Source organism: Nicotiana tomentosiformis, chromosome 6 (genome assembly GCF_000390325.3).
Source record: "Nicotiana tomentosiformis chromosome 6, ASM39032v3, whole genome shotgun sequence".
NCBI classification, from domain to species: Eukaryota; Viridiplantae; Streptophyta; class Magnoliopsida; order Solanales; family Solanaceae; genus Nicotiana; species Nicotiana tomentosiformis.
Genome location: NC_090817.1, coordinates 95,638,343 through 95,653,759, shown reverse-complemented (window position 1 = coordinate 95,653,759; position 15,417 = coordinate 95,638,343). Strand labels below are relative to the sequence as shown.

The 15,417-nt window shown below is 37.6% G+C and overlaps 1 protein-coding gene across 1 annotated transcript; it reads right to left on the bottom strand.

Annotated features, from left to right (window-relative positions):
* Nucleotides 1–849: 849 nt before the first annotated feature.
* On the bottom strand, nucleotides 850–3,804 carry LOC104102078 (protein ETHYLENE INSENSITIVE 3-like). The gene is made up of 2 exons (XM_070177609.1): nucleotides 3,683–3,804; nucleotides 850–3,128 (listed from the first exon to the last, which is right to left on the bottom strand). Exon 2 carries the CDS (start codon nucleotides 3,046–3,048, stop codon nucleotides 1,201–1,203), a length of 1,848 nt encoding a protein of 615 aa, XP_070033710.1. The 5' UTR covers nucleotides 3,049–3,128; nucleotides 3,683–3,804; the 3' UTR covers nucleotides 850–1,200.
* Between the last annotated feature and the right edge of the window lie 11,613 nt (nucleotides 3,805–15,417).

Sequence of the window (15,417 nt, the reverse complement as noted above, 5' to 3'; positions counted from 1 at the left end):
ATAAATGGTGGGCTCTTTTATAAAATACAAAAGTTTGAAAATTTTTTTATAAAATACAAAAGTTTGGGACAATTTTTATAGAATAATATTTTGGGCCAAAACCAGCTCTGATTTTGGGATTTGGGTTTTGTGAATTTGCCAAAATATGGATAAAATTTATGAACAAACATGTATTTGCCAAAAAAAATCCAAATATATTTTGACAAAATCTATGGTCAAACGGGTCGTAAGTACATGAAACTCTATAACAAATGGTATCTGGAAATACCATAACTAAAAGAGCTCTAAGTGACAAAATCCACCTTATAAGGCAGACGAATTATATTGGGATCTTGCCTCTCGCGGAACAAGCTATAACTGAAGTTCCAGCTGATTATATACGCGTCTCACCAATCTCCTGGCTAGTACCAAATGGGAATATCTTAGATAACAAAGCCCCATAGAAATGAACTTAAAAACAAGCATATCCACAAGCATGGCGAAACTTGACCAAAGAAAACCCTCTAAATAAAAAAGTTATGTTACTAGAGCATAGTAAATCAAACAGTTGATTTCACAAAAGCAATGCTTTTACACTAAACAGACTTGGAAGCAGAGAGGATAAAGCAGAAACTATATGGGGCATCTCTTCACTGTGAAGCTAAAGATCATAGAAAGGAACTTCTCATTACACTACTTTAGCAACATCAACAATTATGCTATTTTGACTTCAAAAGGTAGAAGAAATCTCAAACGACCTTGAGAGCTGCACTGAACGAGGAGATCAACCTTCACCTGCTTAAAATTCAACAGTTTATACTGATACCGCCTATGCTGAAAGACGCAACAAGCTTTTTATCAACATCAAAATGCAGCCAACAAAAGAGACTTAAATAGAGATATCAAAATTACTGCAGCATGAGTTCAACCAAAATTGTACACAGATAACAAAATAGGCTAAACTTATTTATAATTATATCTACACATTCTATAAGCAGCATTGCTAATATTTGATGGTATCTCTTCCTCTTCCTTCGTTACTCCATGCCTAGCTTTCAACCTCTACAACACATGGTATCTGGAAATACCATAACTAAAAAAGCTTTAAGCGACTAAAAATCTACCTTATAAGGCAGACGAATTATATTGGGATCTTGCCTCTTGGGGAACAAGCTATAACTGAAGTTCCAACTGATTATATACGTCTCACCGATCTCCTGGTTAGTACCAAATGGGAATATCTTGCTTCGGTGTGTTATCACATCCAATGCCAGGTAGACTTCCAGAATAATTGGTGGACTGTAGGTCGAACAGAGACCCCAACATGAAATTGAAGTTGTCACTAGAACCTGCATTGAATGATGAATTTAGAACCTTGCACTGATCAGTTAGATTGCCTTGTGGGAGTATAGGATGGATTGCAGAAATACTTGTGTCTTTGAAGATATTCCCTTCCATCATCCCTTGGCTGTGTAGGTAATTGTCCTGGTTGAGACGAGGTTGTTGATGAGGCTGCCCTTTGGTCAGTGCAACATTTCCCGTATTTTGGATTTTGTTTCCTTGTATATTACTGTCATAGAATGACATAAGCTCATCAATCATCCTTTGCCCATCTTCAGGAACTCCTACTCCAAATAGACCAAAGGAAGGTGGACCTGGTCCAGGATTGACAGGCAGAACAGGTGACTTTGACTGGACATATTGTTGAGGGAAGACAGTTGGCTTGACCTCGTTCACGTGAAAGTTTGAGACTCCCAATTGGGAAGTTTTTCTGAAAGGACAAGCTAATTGATGATTGTCTCTGGCAGATCTGTCCTGAAAACCATGGTGAAGTTCACTGTAAGGACATTGAAGAAACTCGCATGTATAGATCTTTTGATCCATTGTAACAGTCTGTTCATCCGATTGCTTCCTCTTCCGCGTGAAGTCTAAGCTTGTGATCAAATCATCCTTGTTTGGATGAGATTGTTGCTGCAGAGGCAGCGTCTCCTTGAATCTCTCGACACTAATATTCAATAAGCTGAGATGGTTTGGTTTTTGCTCATGAACATCAAAGTTGGGTTCCTCTTGAACACCTTCAACATCATACTCACTGCTGTCATTCGACATGAATGTTCCACTAGCACCAGCGTAGGACAAGGGCGGACAGCGATCAGGATAGCGTTCTCGAGCCAAAGCTTCCTCCTGACTGATGATGGCAAGCCAAGTTGCACTTTCTTTGGCTGTCATCTTATCCTGCAAGCACTTTGACTGCCGTACCAGCTTGCGAATTTTAGCAATATCGGGGAACATGTGCTTGATTACTGCTGTGAGGACACCAACTTTCCACGCCTTCTTAAGATCATGAGGCTTCTTATAAGGCGGAGGACCTTGTTCCTTCTGCAAACCCAACTGAGGCCACCAATCCTCCTGACCAGTGGGCCACCATGGGGGTGAAACACCTTTCTCCAACGGAAATCTTCTCTGAGGAGGATCGCAGTGCTGCATCAGAGCTGACAATAACGAACCGAGGGTGGTATCTTGCAGCTCCTGCAAGGTGTGAGGGGTAGGACCCACTGGATTAGATCCCTCGTTCATCCCAGGGATGGCATGATCAGCTTGGTATTTGGCTATGGCCGCAGGGCCATTTCGATCGAACCTCACTTTATCCTTCCACCACTCCCGAAGATTATCAGATGCCCCACCAACCGGCTTGCCTTTTTCCGGAATGATCCCATAAACAAAGCCTTGAGCTTTACATACTTCCATCATTTTCAACATGTACTTCAAGATCCCATCCTGTGCCCTCGACATCTTCTTCCTCCTCGCCTGCTCCTGCGACTGGCGTCGTTTCGCAGAATCAATATTTTCCTTCCCCTGATTCATTTCTTTCATCCTTTTCAGCTTCATCTTGTCCCTCCACACTCTCTTCTCTAGCTCATCCACATCAATATCCTCATCACTGTAATCATCATCCATCGCCAGCTCCGGCTCCGGCTCAGTGTGTGGAGTAGCCACTTCCACTTCCTTTAGCGGGGCAGGGAAGAAATCAAGATCCCCACAGAACCCCATTTCCTCAAACATCATCATCTTGAACAAGAACAGCACTCCTCAAAAAAGTAAACCAGGCACTAACTTTTAAGATGACAGGATTAGCAGCTAATTCCCTCCTGCAAATATATTTATAAGGGAAAATAAGAAAATCTCGTCACAAAAAGTTACAGAACTGAACAAGACAGAAAATTATAGAATGTGAATATCACAACACAGCTGCAGTTCAACTAAGATTATCTGTGATAGGACACCAGTCATTAAAGAGAAGCATAGATTTGTGCACATGACAGAGAAAGCAAGATTATCTCCAGAAAAGTTTAGCAGAAAAAATAGTAGTACAAATTATTTCCCGCGAAAATCTAAGAAAAATTAACATATTTTCCCAGATCTAAATCAGTAACAGAAATCTGAAAAAACAAAAACATCTAGTGGTAAAAGACTGAATACTACCATGAGTCTAATTTTCATATTTATCAGTTGATTATAAAACATTTAAAACCACTATGTACAAAAAATTCATGATCAGAAAGACAGAAAAATCCAAACTTGAAGCAGATGCACAAATCTTTTCTATCACTTAACAGATGAAGTAAGAAAAGCAAACATTTCAGCAGGAGACAGGAAAAAAATATTACTACTCCTATATATGTTCTTTGAGGAAGAAGAATACCTCAAATGATTGTTGTTTTTTCCTTCCAAAAGTCTGTCCAACTTTGCCTCTACTTTCTAACTTCTAAGCTCAATTGACCCTTTAAACTGTAGATGGAAAAGGCGGGGGGGGGGGGGAGGGGGGGGGCGTTATAGTATACTACTACAGCTTTAATTGTGAAGAAGAATATAATACTACTACACTTCCCTCCATTCTACAACAGAGAGTACTATTTTTATTTTGGAATCCTAAAATATTTGTCACTATTTAATTTTTTTCAAAACTTTCAGTAAAATATGTTTATTACAGTGGAAATGTTTATGCTCGCCCCCTTTTTTCTCGATGTGGATGACTACGAGAAAGTGAAAAGAAATTCAATAAGGTATACATATCAAATTAATAATGATATGCGTTTTACATACACTTTCATAATTTCAATTACTTGACTATAATTCATCAATATCAGTATATATTTTACCATAATTTATCGTTTAAGTTAGCAAGTTAACGTAATTTGAAGTAAATATAAGGTGTGAATAAAAAAATTTGGAGTTGAGAGATTTGAGAGTGCATTTGGCTTGGAGTGGTGTATGAATGGGAAAGGACTAAGTTAATTCATTGTCCAATACACAGCACCTTTCCTTGATGCATTAACAAGTATCTCTGTTTATTAGTGGCGGACTCAGGATTTTATGCAAGCGGGTTTAATCCTAAAAGTACATAACTTTAGTCGTAAAATAATAGTTATCAAGTGGGTTCAAATAAAATATTTATATAAAATTTACACAACTTTAATCATAATTTATACATATACACAATATTAATTTTTAATAAAACGGGTTCAGTTAAACCCGCTTGGCACCACATGCGTCCGCCACTGCTATCGATGTGTATCGGGGATTTTGTGTCTGAAATATTCACTTCGTCCCCTTAGTTATCACGTTTCACTTCTCGAGAGTCAAAATACAGTAACTTTAATAAATATCTTAATACGTATTTTATTTATCATATCGATATTAAAAATTATAAATTATACTATTTTTTTTGTATTATTTTTGAATATTTAAATTTAAGTTTTAAATATTAAAATCTAATTCAATTTTTCTTTTAAAAAATTTAATAAAATTTATTATCAAAAAAGTGAAACGTGATAAGTAAATGGAAGCGAAAGAATAGGGTCAATCGGTATTTTTGGTTTTTTACAAACTTGTTTTTAGTTTTATGACTCTATCTTTTATTTTATACTTTTACACATAAGAGATCTAAAAAGATTATTTTTTAAAATTTAAAATTATAAAAGGGCATGATGTACAAATAACGTAATAGGAGTAATTTTATGTGCGTGAAATAGTGGGTAATTTTGTGAAATTTGTGTATTTAGATTAGGTGGAAGTCACTTTCAGGAAGCCCAGGGGCAAGATGACCTTTCTTTTCAAGTGGGGATGCAATGAATTTCAGTGCTGAAGTTGTGGGCATTGGGAAAGAGATGAGTCACTTTAATTTGTTGTTATCTTTTGAGTTCTCTTGGTATATTATATTTGGTCTTTGTGGATGTTGTTATATTTGACCAATTATGGGATCAGCCGAAACTGATTAGACGAATACCCTTTTATTTTTCTTTGCTTTTAACTAAATTTGTATCTACACACGTGCCAGTTACAAGTTATCTCGAAATATGAAAATTTTCACTATTTTAATCTTGTTATAAATATATTATATTATGGATATTCATTTAATATTTCGTTGTAAATAAGTTTCCTGAAAAAGTTTATCCATATGAGACTCCGCCATAAATATGTTTATCTATTTAGTACTCTATTGAAAATAAACCTCCCGAAGAAGCTTATCATTTTGGTACTCCGTTATGGATAAACATTACCCTCGGTAGAAGATTATCTATATCTGGTACAGTAGCAGCTTACAAGCAACTTACAAGCAGCTTACAATAGCAGCTTACACAGCAGCTTGCAGTAGCAGCTTACACAACAGTTTTCTTTCTTCTATAAATAGAAGAGTTTTCAGTTCATTATGTACATAAGTTTGAAGTTTGAATAATATATCAGTTTCTCTCTATACTTGTCTTTACTTTACAGTCTTTATTTTATAACATGTTATCAGCACGAGACTCTTCCATCTCGAGCAAATACTTTGAAAGTATCAGAGGTACGAACTTTCTTTTTCTAAATAATGTCAAATCTTTCTAAACTTGAATTTGTAGCCCTGGATATATCGGAAAAAAGCTACATGTCTTGGGTACTTGATGCTGAAATTCTTCTTGATGCGATGGGTCTGGCAGACACCATCAAGGACAAAAATCAAGCATCAAACCAAGACCGTGCCAAAGCAATGATATTCCTACGCCATCACCTTGATGAAGGCTTGAAAATAAAATATCCCACTATTAAAGATCCAGTAATATTGTGAAATAATTTGAAAGATAGATATGACCACCTGAAGATGGTCGTTCTTCCACATGCACGTTATGATTGGACTCATCTAAGGCTACAAGATTTTAAATCTATCAGTGAGTATAATTCTGCTATGTTCAGAATTATTTCCAAATTGAAACTATGTGGTGATAATATTACTGATCATGATATGTTAGAGAAAATTTTCACAACTTTTCATGCCTCGAATATGCTCCCGCAGCAGCAATATCGAGAGATGGGATTCAAAAAGTATTCTGAACTTATCTCACATCTTCTTGTAGCCGAGCAACATAATGGGCTATTAATGAAAAACCATGAAAGCCAACCTACTGGTTCTTGTCCATTCCCTGAAGTGAACAAGACGAACTTCCACCAAGCTAACCGTGGAAGAGGACGTGGCCACAGTCATGGTCGGGGAAGAAACTCTAATCATGGTAATAATAATGCAGCAAAGAACCCTCCTCACCACCAGCAGTGGAAAAGGAAGGAACAAAAGCATGAAGCGGTGCAAGCAGCAAAGCCAGAAAATGCATACTATAGATGTGGAGGAAAAGGGCACTGGTCACGTACCTGTCGTACGCCAAAGCACCCGGTTGAGCTTTATCAAGCCTCCCTGAAGAAGACAGAGAAAAATATTGAAGCAAATTTTATTTCTGAAGATAATTTAGACTTCATGCATTTGGATGTAGCTGATTACTTTGCACTCCCGGAAGGAGAAACAAGTCATGTGATCGGTGATGAATCTGTAGAGATGTAAATATTTTAATTTTTGTTGTTTGTAGTAGATAGTATGATTATGTAATTGTTGTACATAAATAAAAGTTATGCTTTGATAATGATGTTTACGATCATATTTATTTTATTTATGTCATTTTGAAGAATATGGATAATCCTCAAATTATGTTTGGATCAAAGACCAATCATGAAGATATTTGTGTAATTGATAGTGGAACAACTCATGCCATATTCAAAGATCAGAAATACTTTTCTTATTTGCATAAGGAAAAAACAAATGTTTCAACAATTTCTGATAATATAAGTTTAATTGAAGGCTCCGGAAGAGCCACTATATTTCTGTCTAAGGGAACGAAACTTATAATAGACAATGCATTATTCTCCTCCAAGTCCCGAAAAAACTTGTTGAGTTTTATAGATATCCGCCGAAATGGGTATCATGTTGAGACGATAGATGAAATGAATATGGAATATCTTTGTATTATAAAGAATATTTCTGGCCAGAAGTGCATTGTAGAAAAATTGCCAACTTTATCTTGTGGCTTATACTATTCAAATATTAGTACAGTTGAAGCACACTCTATCGTAAATCAGAAGTTTACTGATTCAAATATTTTCGTGCTTTGGCATGGCCGTTTAGTCCATCCTGGATCAATAATGATGAGATGAATTACTGAAAATTCGAGTGGGTATCCATTAAAGAACCTGAAGATTCTTACAAATAATGAATTTTCTTATGATGCTTGTTATCAAGGCAAAATGATCATTAGACCATCACCAATGAAGTTTGGCATTGAATCCCCTGCCTTTTTAGAAGGTATACCTGGGGATATATGTGGAACTATTCACCCACCAAGTGGGTGGTTTAGATATTTTATGGTCCTAATAGATGCATCTTCAACATGGTCTCATGTGTGCCTACTATCATCTCGCAACCTGACGTTTGCAAAGCTATTAGCCCAAATAATTTGATTAAGCTCAAACATCGCCCGTGGGGCCCACATCTCGGAACCCGACAAAAGTTACAAAATCCAAAATTCCATTCAAACACGAGTCTACCCATACCAATTTTACCAAAATCCGACCTCAACTCGACCCTCAAATCTACAAATATTATTTCTAAATTTCTAAGTTCAAATCTCCGATTTACACCTCAAAATCATGTAACCTAGTCGGATTATTCGATGATAATTCAATATTATGGAGTAGAAATGATCACAAGGGACTTATATCAAGTTTTCCTTGAAAATCTATCAAAAATCGCCTCTCATCAATCTCCAATTTGTCAAAAATGGCGAATGGGACGAAGTCCCCTGCTTTATACTTCTGCCCAGACAGCCCTCGGTATTGCCTCGATCTTGGCCATCGATCGTGGTCCTCGATCCTGGGCCTCGATTCTGACCCTCGATCCTGGCCCTCGATCATGTCCCTCGGCCCTGGCCTTCGATCCTGCCTTCGATCGTAGCTTCGATCATGGCCCTCGATCTTGGCCTTCGATCGTGGCTTCGATACTGGGCTCAATCATGGGAGATTCTGGGCTCGCTTCTGGGCTCGATTCTGGGCGAAGGAATTTTGTCACGACCCAATTTCCCTCTGTTTGGTATCGTGATGGCACCTAGTCTTAGGGACTAGGTAAGCCTAACATTAATTGAAACAACATTATTTAAATAACATCTATCAAGTTAAATAGAATTCTCTTACAATTCCCAAAACCGGTAGTACAAGTCATAAGCTCTACATAGTGTTTGCTAGAAAACTTTTAAATTCAGCTGTCCAGAAATAAGAATAAACAGTGCGAAACGAAAACTTAAAGGTGACTCCGAAGCCTGCGAACGCAGCGACGGGCTTACCTTGAGTCTCCACAGCAATAGGCCACACAGCTAGCTAACGAACAAATACTTGGATCTGCACACAAAATGTGCAGAAGAGTAGCATGAGCACACCATAACGGTGCCCAGTAAGTATCAAGACTAACCTCGGTGGAGTAGTGACGAGGAACAGTCAAGAAACCCACTGGTCTAATAAACTAAACGGGTACAGTATATGAACAATAGGAGTATGATGTCTACATAAGGACTATGCAATATGGCTCACAATACAGTAATGGCATTAAAGAAAGAAACAACAAGTATCATCAGAATATCATGAAAATGACATAGACAAAGTGAATGGAACACAACCTAAATCCGGAATCACAAATACAGCAAGGACAAGTAATAACTCAGCAACTACAACTGCTTTTAGATAAGGTTTTAGCCAACAACTCCACGAGGTACCGAACCTCGGACAAATCACATCTCATGGGTCTCAATACCTGAACCCTAACACTTAACATCTTGTGCCCTCATAACACCTCATAACCGCACTGACGACTCACGTGCCAACAGAGCCATTCTCATATAGAAGGTAAGTAAACAAGGGTTAGCATATATGCTCAACAATAGCAAGAACACCTCTTATCCGATAAGAGTTCTTAACTACGTGTATGCTTGTGAAAGCGTCCTACCATAGTCCATATCAGCAAATAAGCATAAGGAAAAAGAACGGACAACACGTAGAATATTGTCTTACAGCTTTCATAAGATAAAGCTCACACAGGTAAGTATACCACTACACACATGTCAACAATAAGAATGCCCCCAGGCCACAAGTCATCACAAATCAATCCCTCACACAGCCCACCTTGTCTCGCCACGTGTGCAATAGTAACATAAATGCCCGCCTTGTCTCACCACACGTGTATAATAATGTTCCCACTGTTGCGACCAAACACACTCACACAAGTATACGCGGTCGTCAAGTAATAAAGAGACTAAAAGTCGGATGTCGAACCCACGAGGACTTATGATTAACTATTAACTAAATTAGACTATCCTAATTATAAACCTCAAAATATTTTATTCTAAACTAATTAAATAAAAAATATAAATAATGAACTTTGAACAGAGAAAGAGCAAATTTTTATGATATCAATGTAATGAAAACGATCTAGGGTTATGGGCTATCTAACAATCCTATTGTATTCTTCAATTGAATTGACCGACTAATTTATCTAGCTTATTGGTTGACAGGGTTAATATTGCTCATAAGAATCTGTCGAGTTCTTACTCGCCTATTCAAGCTAACCTAATGCCTATATGTCTATGGAGTTAGAATCAACAAGAACGCATTTATAATTCCTGTAAATCAACCAAGCAAGGCAATTAGGTATATGTCTATCCTAACTACGAATCCGTTCCCCGATGCCCGAGTTCAAGAACTTGCCCTACTCAATCCTATATGCAATATAGAATTCCCACTTTCGAGTTCAATTCTAGATTCGTAGATAGTATTCAATTGGTGATCAAGCAATCAAATAAATAAGCGCAAGATTGAATAAATAAACTAATATGATAAATCAAGAAGTCAAAATCAATATCCGAATAACAATAGTCATGAAAGAACCACAACCCTAGAACGTGAAGTTTAACTCCACATAGACATGGTAGCCAAACAACAAATCATACAAAGAAACATAAAAATTACTAAGTTTGGTGGGAGAAAGATGGAACTTGATGAATTCCGGCCTCCACAGCTTTTTCGTGCCTTTTTTCCTCTTTCCCAATATGTTAGATGCCCTCAAAGAAGCGTTTTTAGCTTATATATTGCGTACAAAAGTCGTGGGCTTGAGTTCTCCTAACCCTAGTCCAAATCGGCTTCAGGGGTTGATGCTAAGGTGGATGCGACGCATCCACCTCGTCCTCCATTTCTTAACTTTGCATGTGAGGGTGGACGCGACGCATCCACCCCTAGTTCCTCCATCTCAGCTTTGCCCAGGTGCGGATGCTATGGCGGATGCTATGGGCTGACTTCACTGCTAAGGGTGCGCGAACTGATCTTTTTCTAGATGGATGCGACGCATCCAATCTCTCTTCCTCTACCTAGAGCACCTTTTCTTCATATTTTTGCACTCCAAACACCCTAATTCACCACACACAACTCAATTAGTCATAAAACCAATAATTAAACCATGTTGGGCATTTTAAAGATCAAATAACATCAAGAAGCGGTTAAAACATGGGTAAAGTAACATCAACACATATCGAAATATGCCAAACATCACTACCCCACACTTAAACCTTTGTTCGTCCTCGAACAAACCATCATATAGTAGACGAAACAAAATTAAGCTCTTATCATTCAAAGCACACTGCACCTATGACCATGGTTATTTGCAACAATTTGGCTCTAGGCTATGCATCACATACCCTTCCCTTTACTTATGCCATTCTTTAAACATATTCGAACAAAGACAACATGCTCACAACAATCCTAACCTCAAAAACCGACTCAATGTCACAATGCACTCATGGCTTGAACAACCAACATCATAGAGAAGTCTAATAACGTTACCTATCCCTCGTGAAACCATGTGCCCTCACAACAAAAGCAGAGAGAGTAAAATCAATCCACACATTCGAATCTCATGCTCACAAAGAAAATTGCTCACTCTCACAAAAGAAGTCACATGCATGTAATTGGTACCATAGGCTTGCCCTTAATGTAAATCTCTACTAATGTAAGCTCGCTCGATCTAAAATCAATTAGGACTTTTTCATGGTTGTAATGTGGGCTAAGGGACGGGTAGGATATATTTAAGGAATAGTGACTCACCCTCCTAAGCACTTTAACACATCATCAAATTACTTTAAGCATTTTTTTTTTCTTCAACCCCACTTCAATTTCACAAACAATATCACCCCCAAAACAGTCCCTTTTTCTTTAAGCACTACTTTAGTTCATACCCACTAGCAAGAACAAGATAACAATTTATTCATTTATATTTTTCTTTCTTTTTTTTTCCAGATTTTTTTTCTCTTTTTTTTTCTTTCAATTTCCGCTAGTGGTGTATTATTTTACAAAATAAGTGCACCCTTCTTTCTTTCATTGGTTCCACTCAAAAGTCACCCCACACTTAGTCCCTTCTTACTTCTTTTAGCGCTCATCTAACAATTAAAGTGCTTTAAGAGGTAAAAGGATCAAAACAATGTCAATTAAAAATAAAAAGGGTATAGGCTTGTAATGTGGGTACCAAATAAAAGGTCTACAGGCTCAAAAGGGTTAACTAGGGATAGATTTTATTTGTGATAAGCAATAAGCTCAAAAAGATCAAAGAAAGCCTAAAATCATTTTTCAAACCGAGCATCACCTAAAATTTCGCTTCAACTCACATACCGGGCAAGTTCTAGACACAAGTACACTACATGGACTACACAAAAACCTCACCACACATGGCACATGACTCGCTAAGGACGGTCACATTCCGACTCTCAAACAATGCAAGTATTCACGGAGCAACGAGATATTAAGCATTAAGCGCAAAGTGAACACAAGTCAAGAAAATGAGAAATAGGCGCCACAAAACATGCTATCCATTTTAACAAGGCATCATCAATAATTTTAGAGTGAGAAGGGAAGATATTACATATGTAAAAGCATAAATATGTTACTATCAAACAAGTCAAGGGCGCCTAGGTTCATCATTCTTGCTCCTTTTATTCCCTAAATTCCTAATCTACTCAGAAAGAAAAACTACCCGGTTCAAACTACATCCCATGGAAAAGAACCGAGGCACAAAGAAAAACCACAGGGGATTATTACTACCTAAAGAAAGCTAAAAGACATATTTTGAATTTTTGTTTAGACTTTAATCCCTCAAGAAAATTGTCTAGGAGATCAATCATCGGGAAAAGTCCAATTTTTCTACTTTTTTTTTCACAAAAGCTACTACACTTAAGAATGAGTACTACAACTAAGCTAAAATAGCACAGAAACTCATCCAAACGATCTCCTCACCCCACACTTAAAATTTTGCAATGTCCTCAATGCACACTATAAATAATAAGAGGGTAAACGAGACTCCCTGGTAGGCCAAAGGCCGAAGCAATAGCGGCTCACGAGGTACTCAGACTTCCCCAGGCATCGTCCTTTGTGTGGGCACCCCACACTTAGTCCTCACCATCTAGCTCGCTTTTGCACTCTTCTAATGGCTTTGCTTCCTATGCTCATAATCCTACAAAACAAAAATAAATACTACAAAATAATAAAAATAAAATAAAATAAAAAGTAAACAAAAATAAAAGAAAGCAGTAACGCTGGGTTGCCTCCCAACAAGCGCCTGATTTAACGTAGCGGCACGACGTGAACCACTTTTTGCCTCCACCTCGAACTTATGAATTGAGCCCCTAACATGGCATCCAGTTTGCGGCTATGCTCCAGTGGTGGGGCTACAATGATAACCAGGCCAAGTAATAAATTTTTCACTCTACACTTCTCGGCCTTTAGATGAGGAATGTATTTTTTGCTTTTTTGGCATGACAAATTCAAAAATATAGGCATCATGTTCCTCTTCCATTGACTCCTCCAAAGGCTTAGATGACTCGATTTCCATGTCATCATCCAAATACAATGTCGAAAAATGTTTAGAATGAGGACCAACACGCCCCAACTTTAGAATTGTATTACTATTTATATCCTCATATGTGCACACATTAGAGTCTTCAAATATAACATTATCTGCTACCTCGCATGGCTCTAGTGTACTTTTCTCAACATGGGCATCATCAACAGAAATATGCTCGAATGATTGGCTCTCCACTTTTAGCTCCTCAATTTGGCGTATAAGCTCCTTTTCAGCTTCTGACAACTCATTACTATTTTGTTGGGCGATAGACGCAACAACCTTTGCATTTAATTTATCTTGCAAGTCGTGAATAGTAGTGACAAATTTATAGATCCCTTGTCCCAGTTTAGATCTTCCCTCTATAAAGTGTCTCATCCCATCAGTAAGTTCCTCATGTTGAGCTTCATATATTTCTAACTTTTCAGCCTGTTCTGCCAGCCAAGTTTGGCTCAAAATCTCCTCTTTTTCAAAAATTTTCTCTTGCTGGTACTCGCTCTCTTCATTCAATTCTTCCATATTGGCCTTCATTCTTGTGATTGCTGCCCTCATTCTTTTCATATCTTTTTTGAGTTCATCCTATTGCTCTGCTACTTGCCTCAGAATATCCCTAATATATGCATCAGGCTCCATATCCTGCACTTCATTGCCTCTATCAAACTCAGAAATATCATTAGAAAGATCATAATAAGGGCTCAGAGAAGGATGAACAAAATTAGGACAACCATCCCAATGGCCATCTTGACCACCACACATATTACAAATATTTCACTCAAAGGATTGAGATTGTGCGCACAACTCGCTCCTGGGAACATTCTGACAATTTTTCCACCAGTGGGGTCCTCCACAATATGGACAAGGATCATCAAAATAAGAATAACCATCATTCGAACAATTTTTATTCCAAGATGCCATGCTAAAATAAATAAAAAATACTAACTAAAATAAAATAATAAAAAAAACATGAATAGATAAAAAAATGTCTAATCTAGAAAAATAGCAAATTTCTAAGTCCCCGGCAACGGCGCCAAAAACTTGTTGCGACCAAACACACTCACGCAAGTATACGCGGTCGTCAAGTAATAAAGTGACTAAAAGTCGGATGTCGAACCCACGAGGACTTATGATTAACTATTAACTAAATTAGACTATCCTAATTATCTAAACAAGAATTAAACCTCAAAATATTTTATTCTAAACTAATTAAATAAAAAATATAAATAATGAACTTTGAACAGAGAAAGAGCAGATTTTTATGATATCAATGTAATGAAAACGATCTAGGGTTATGGGCTATCTAACAATCCTATTGTATTCTTCAATTGAATTGACCGACTAATTTATCTAGCTTATTGGTTGACAGGGTTAATATTGCTCATAAGAATCTGTCGAGTTTTTACTCGCCTATTCAAGCTAACCTAACGCCTATATGTCTATGGAGTTAGAATCAACAAGAACGCATTTATAATTCCTGTAAATCAACCAAGCAAGGCAATTAGGTATATGTCTATCCTAACTACGAATCCGTTCCCCGATGCCCGAGTTCAAGAACTTGCCCTACTCAATCCTATATGCAATATAGAATTTCCACTTTCGAGTTCAATTCTAGATTCGTAGATAGTATTCAATTGGTGATCAAGCAATCAAATAAATAAGCGCAAGATTGAATAAATAAACTAATATGATAAATCAAGAAGTCAAAATCAATATCCGAATAACAATAGTCATGAAAGAACCACAACCCTAGAACGTGAAGTTTAACTCCACATAGACATGGTAGCCAAACAACAAATCATACAAAGAAACATAAAAATTACTAAGTTTGGTGGGAGAAAGATGGAACTTGATGAATTCCGGCCTCCACAGCTTTTTCGTGCCTTTTTTCCTCTTTCCCAATATGTTAGATGCCCTCAAAGAAGCGTTTTTAGCTTATATATTGCGTACAAAAGTCGTGGGCTAGAGTTCTCCTAACCCTAGTCCAAATCGGCTTCAGGGGTTGATGCTAAGGTGGATGCGACGCATCCACCTCGTCCTCCATTTCTTAACTTTGCATGTGAGGGTGGACGCGACGCATCCACCCCTAGTTCCTCCATCTCAGCTTTGCCCAGGTGCGGATGCTATGGCGGATGCTATGGGCTGACTTCACTGCTAAG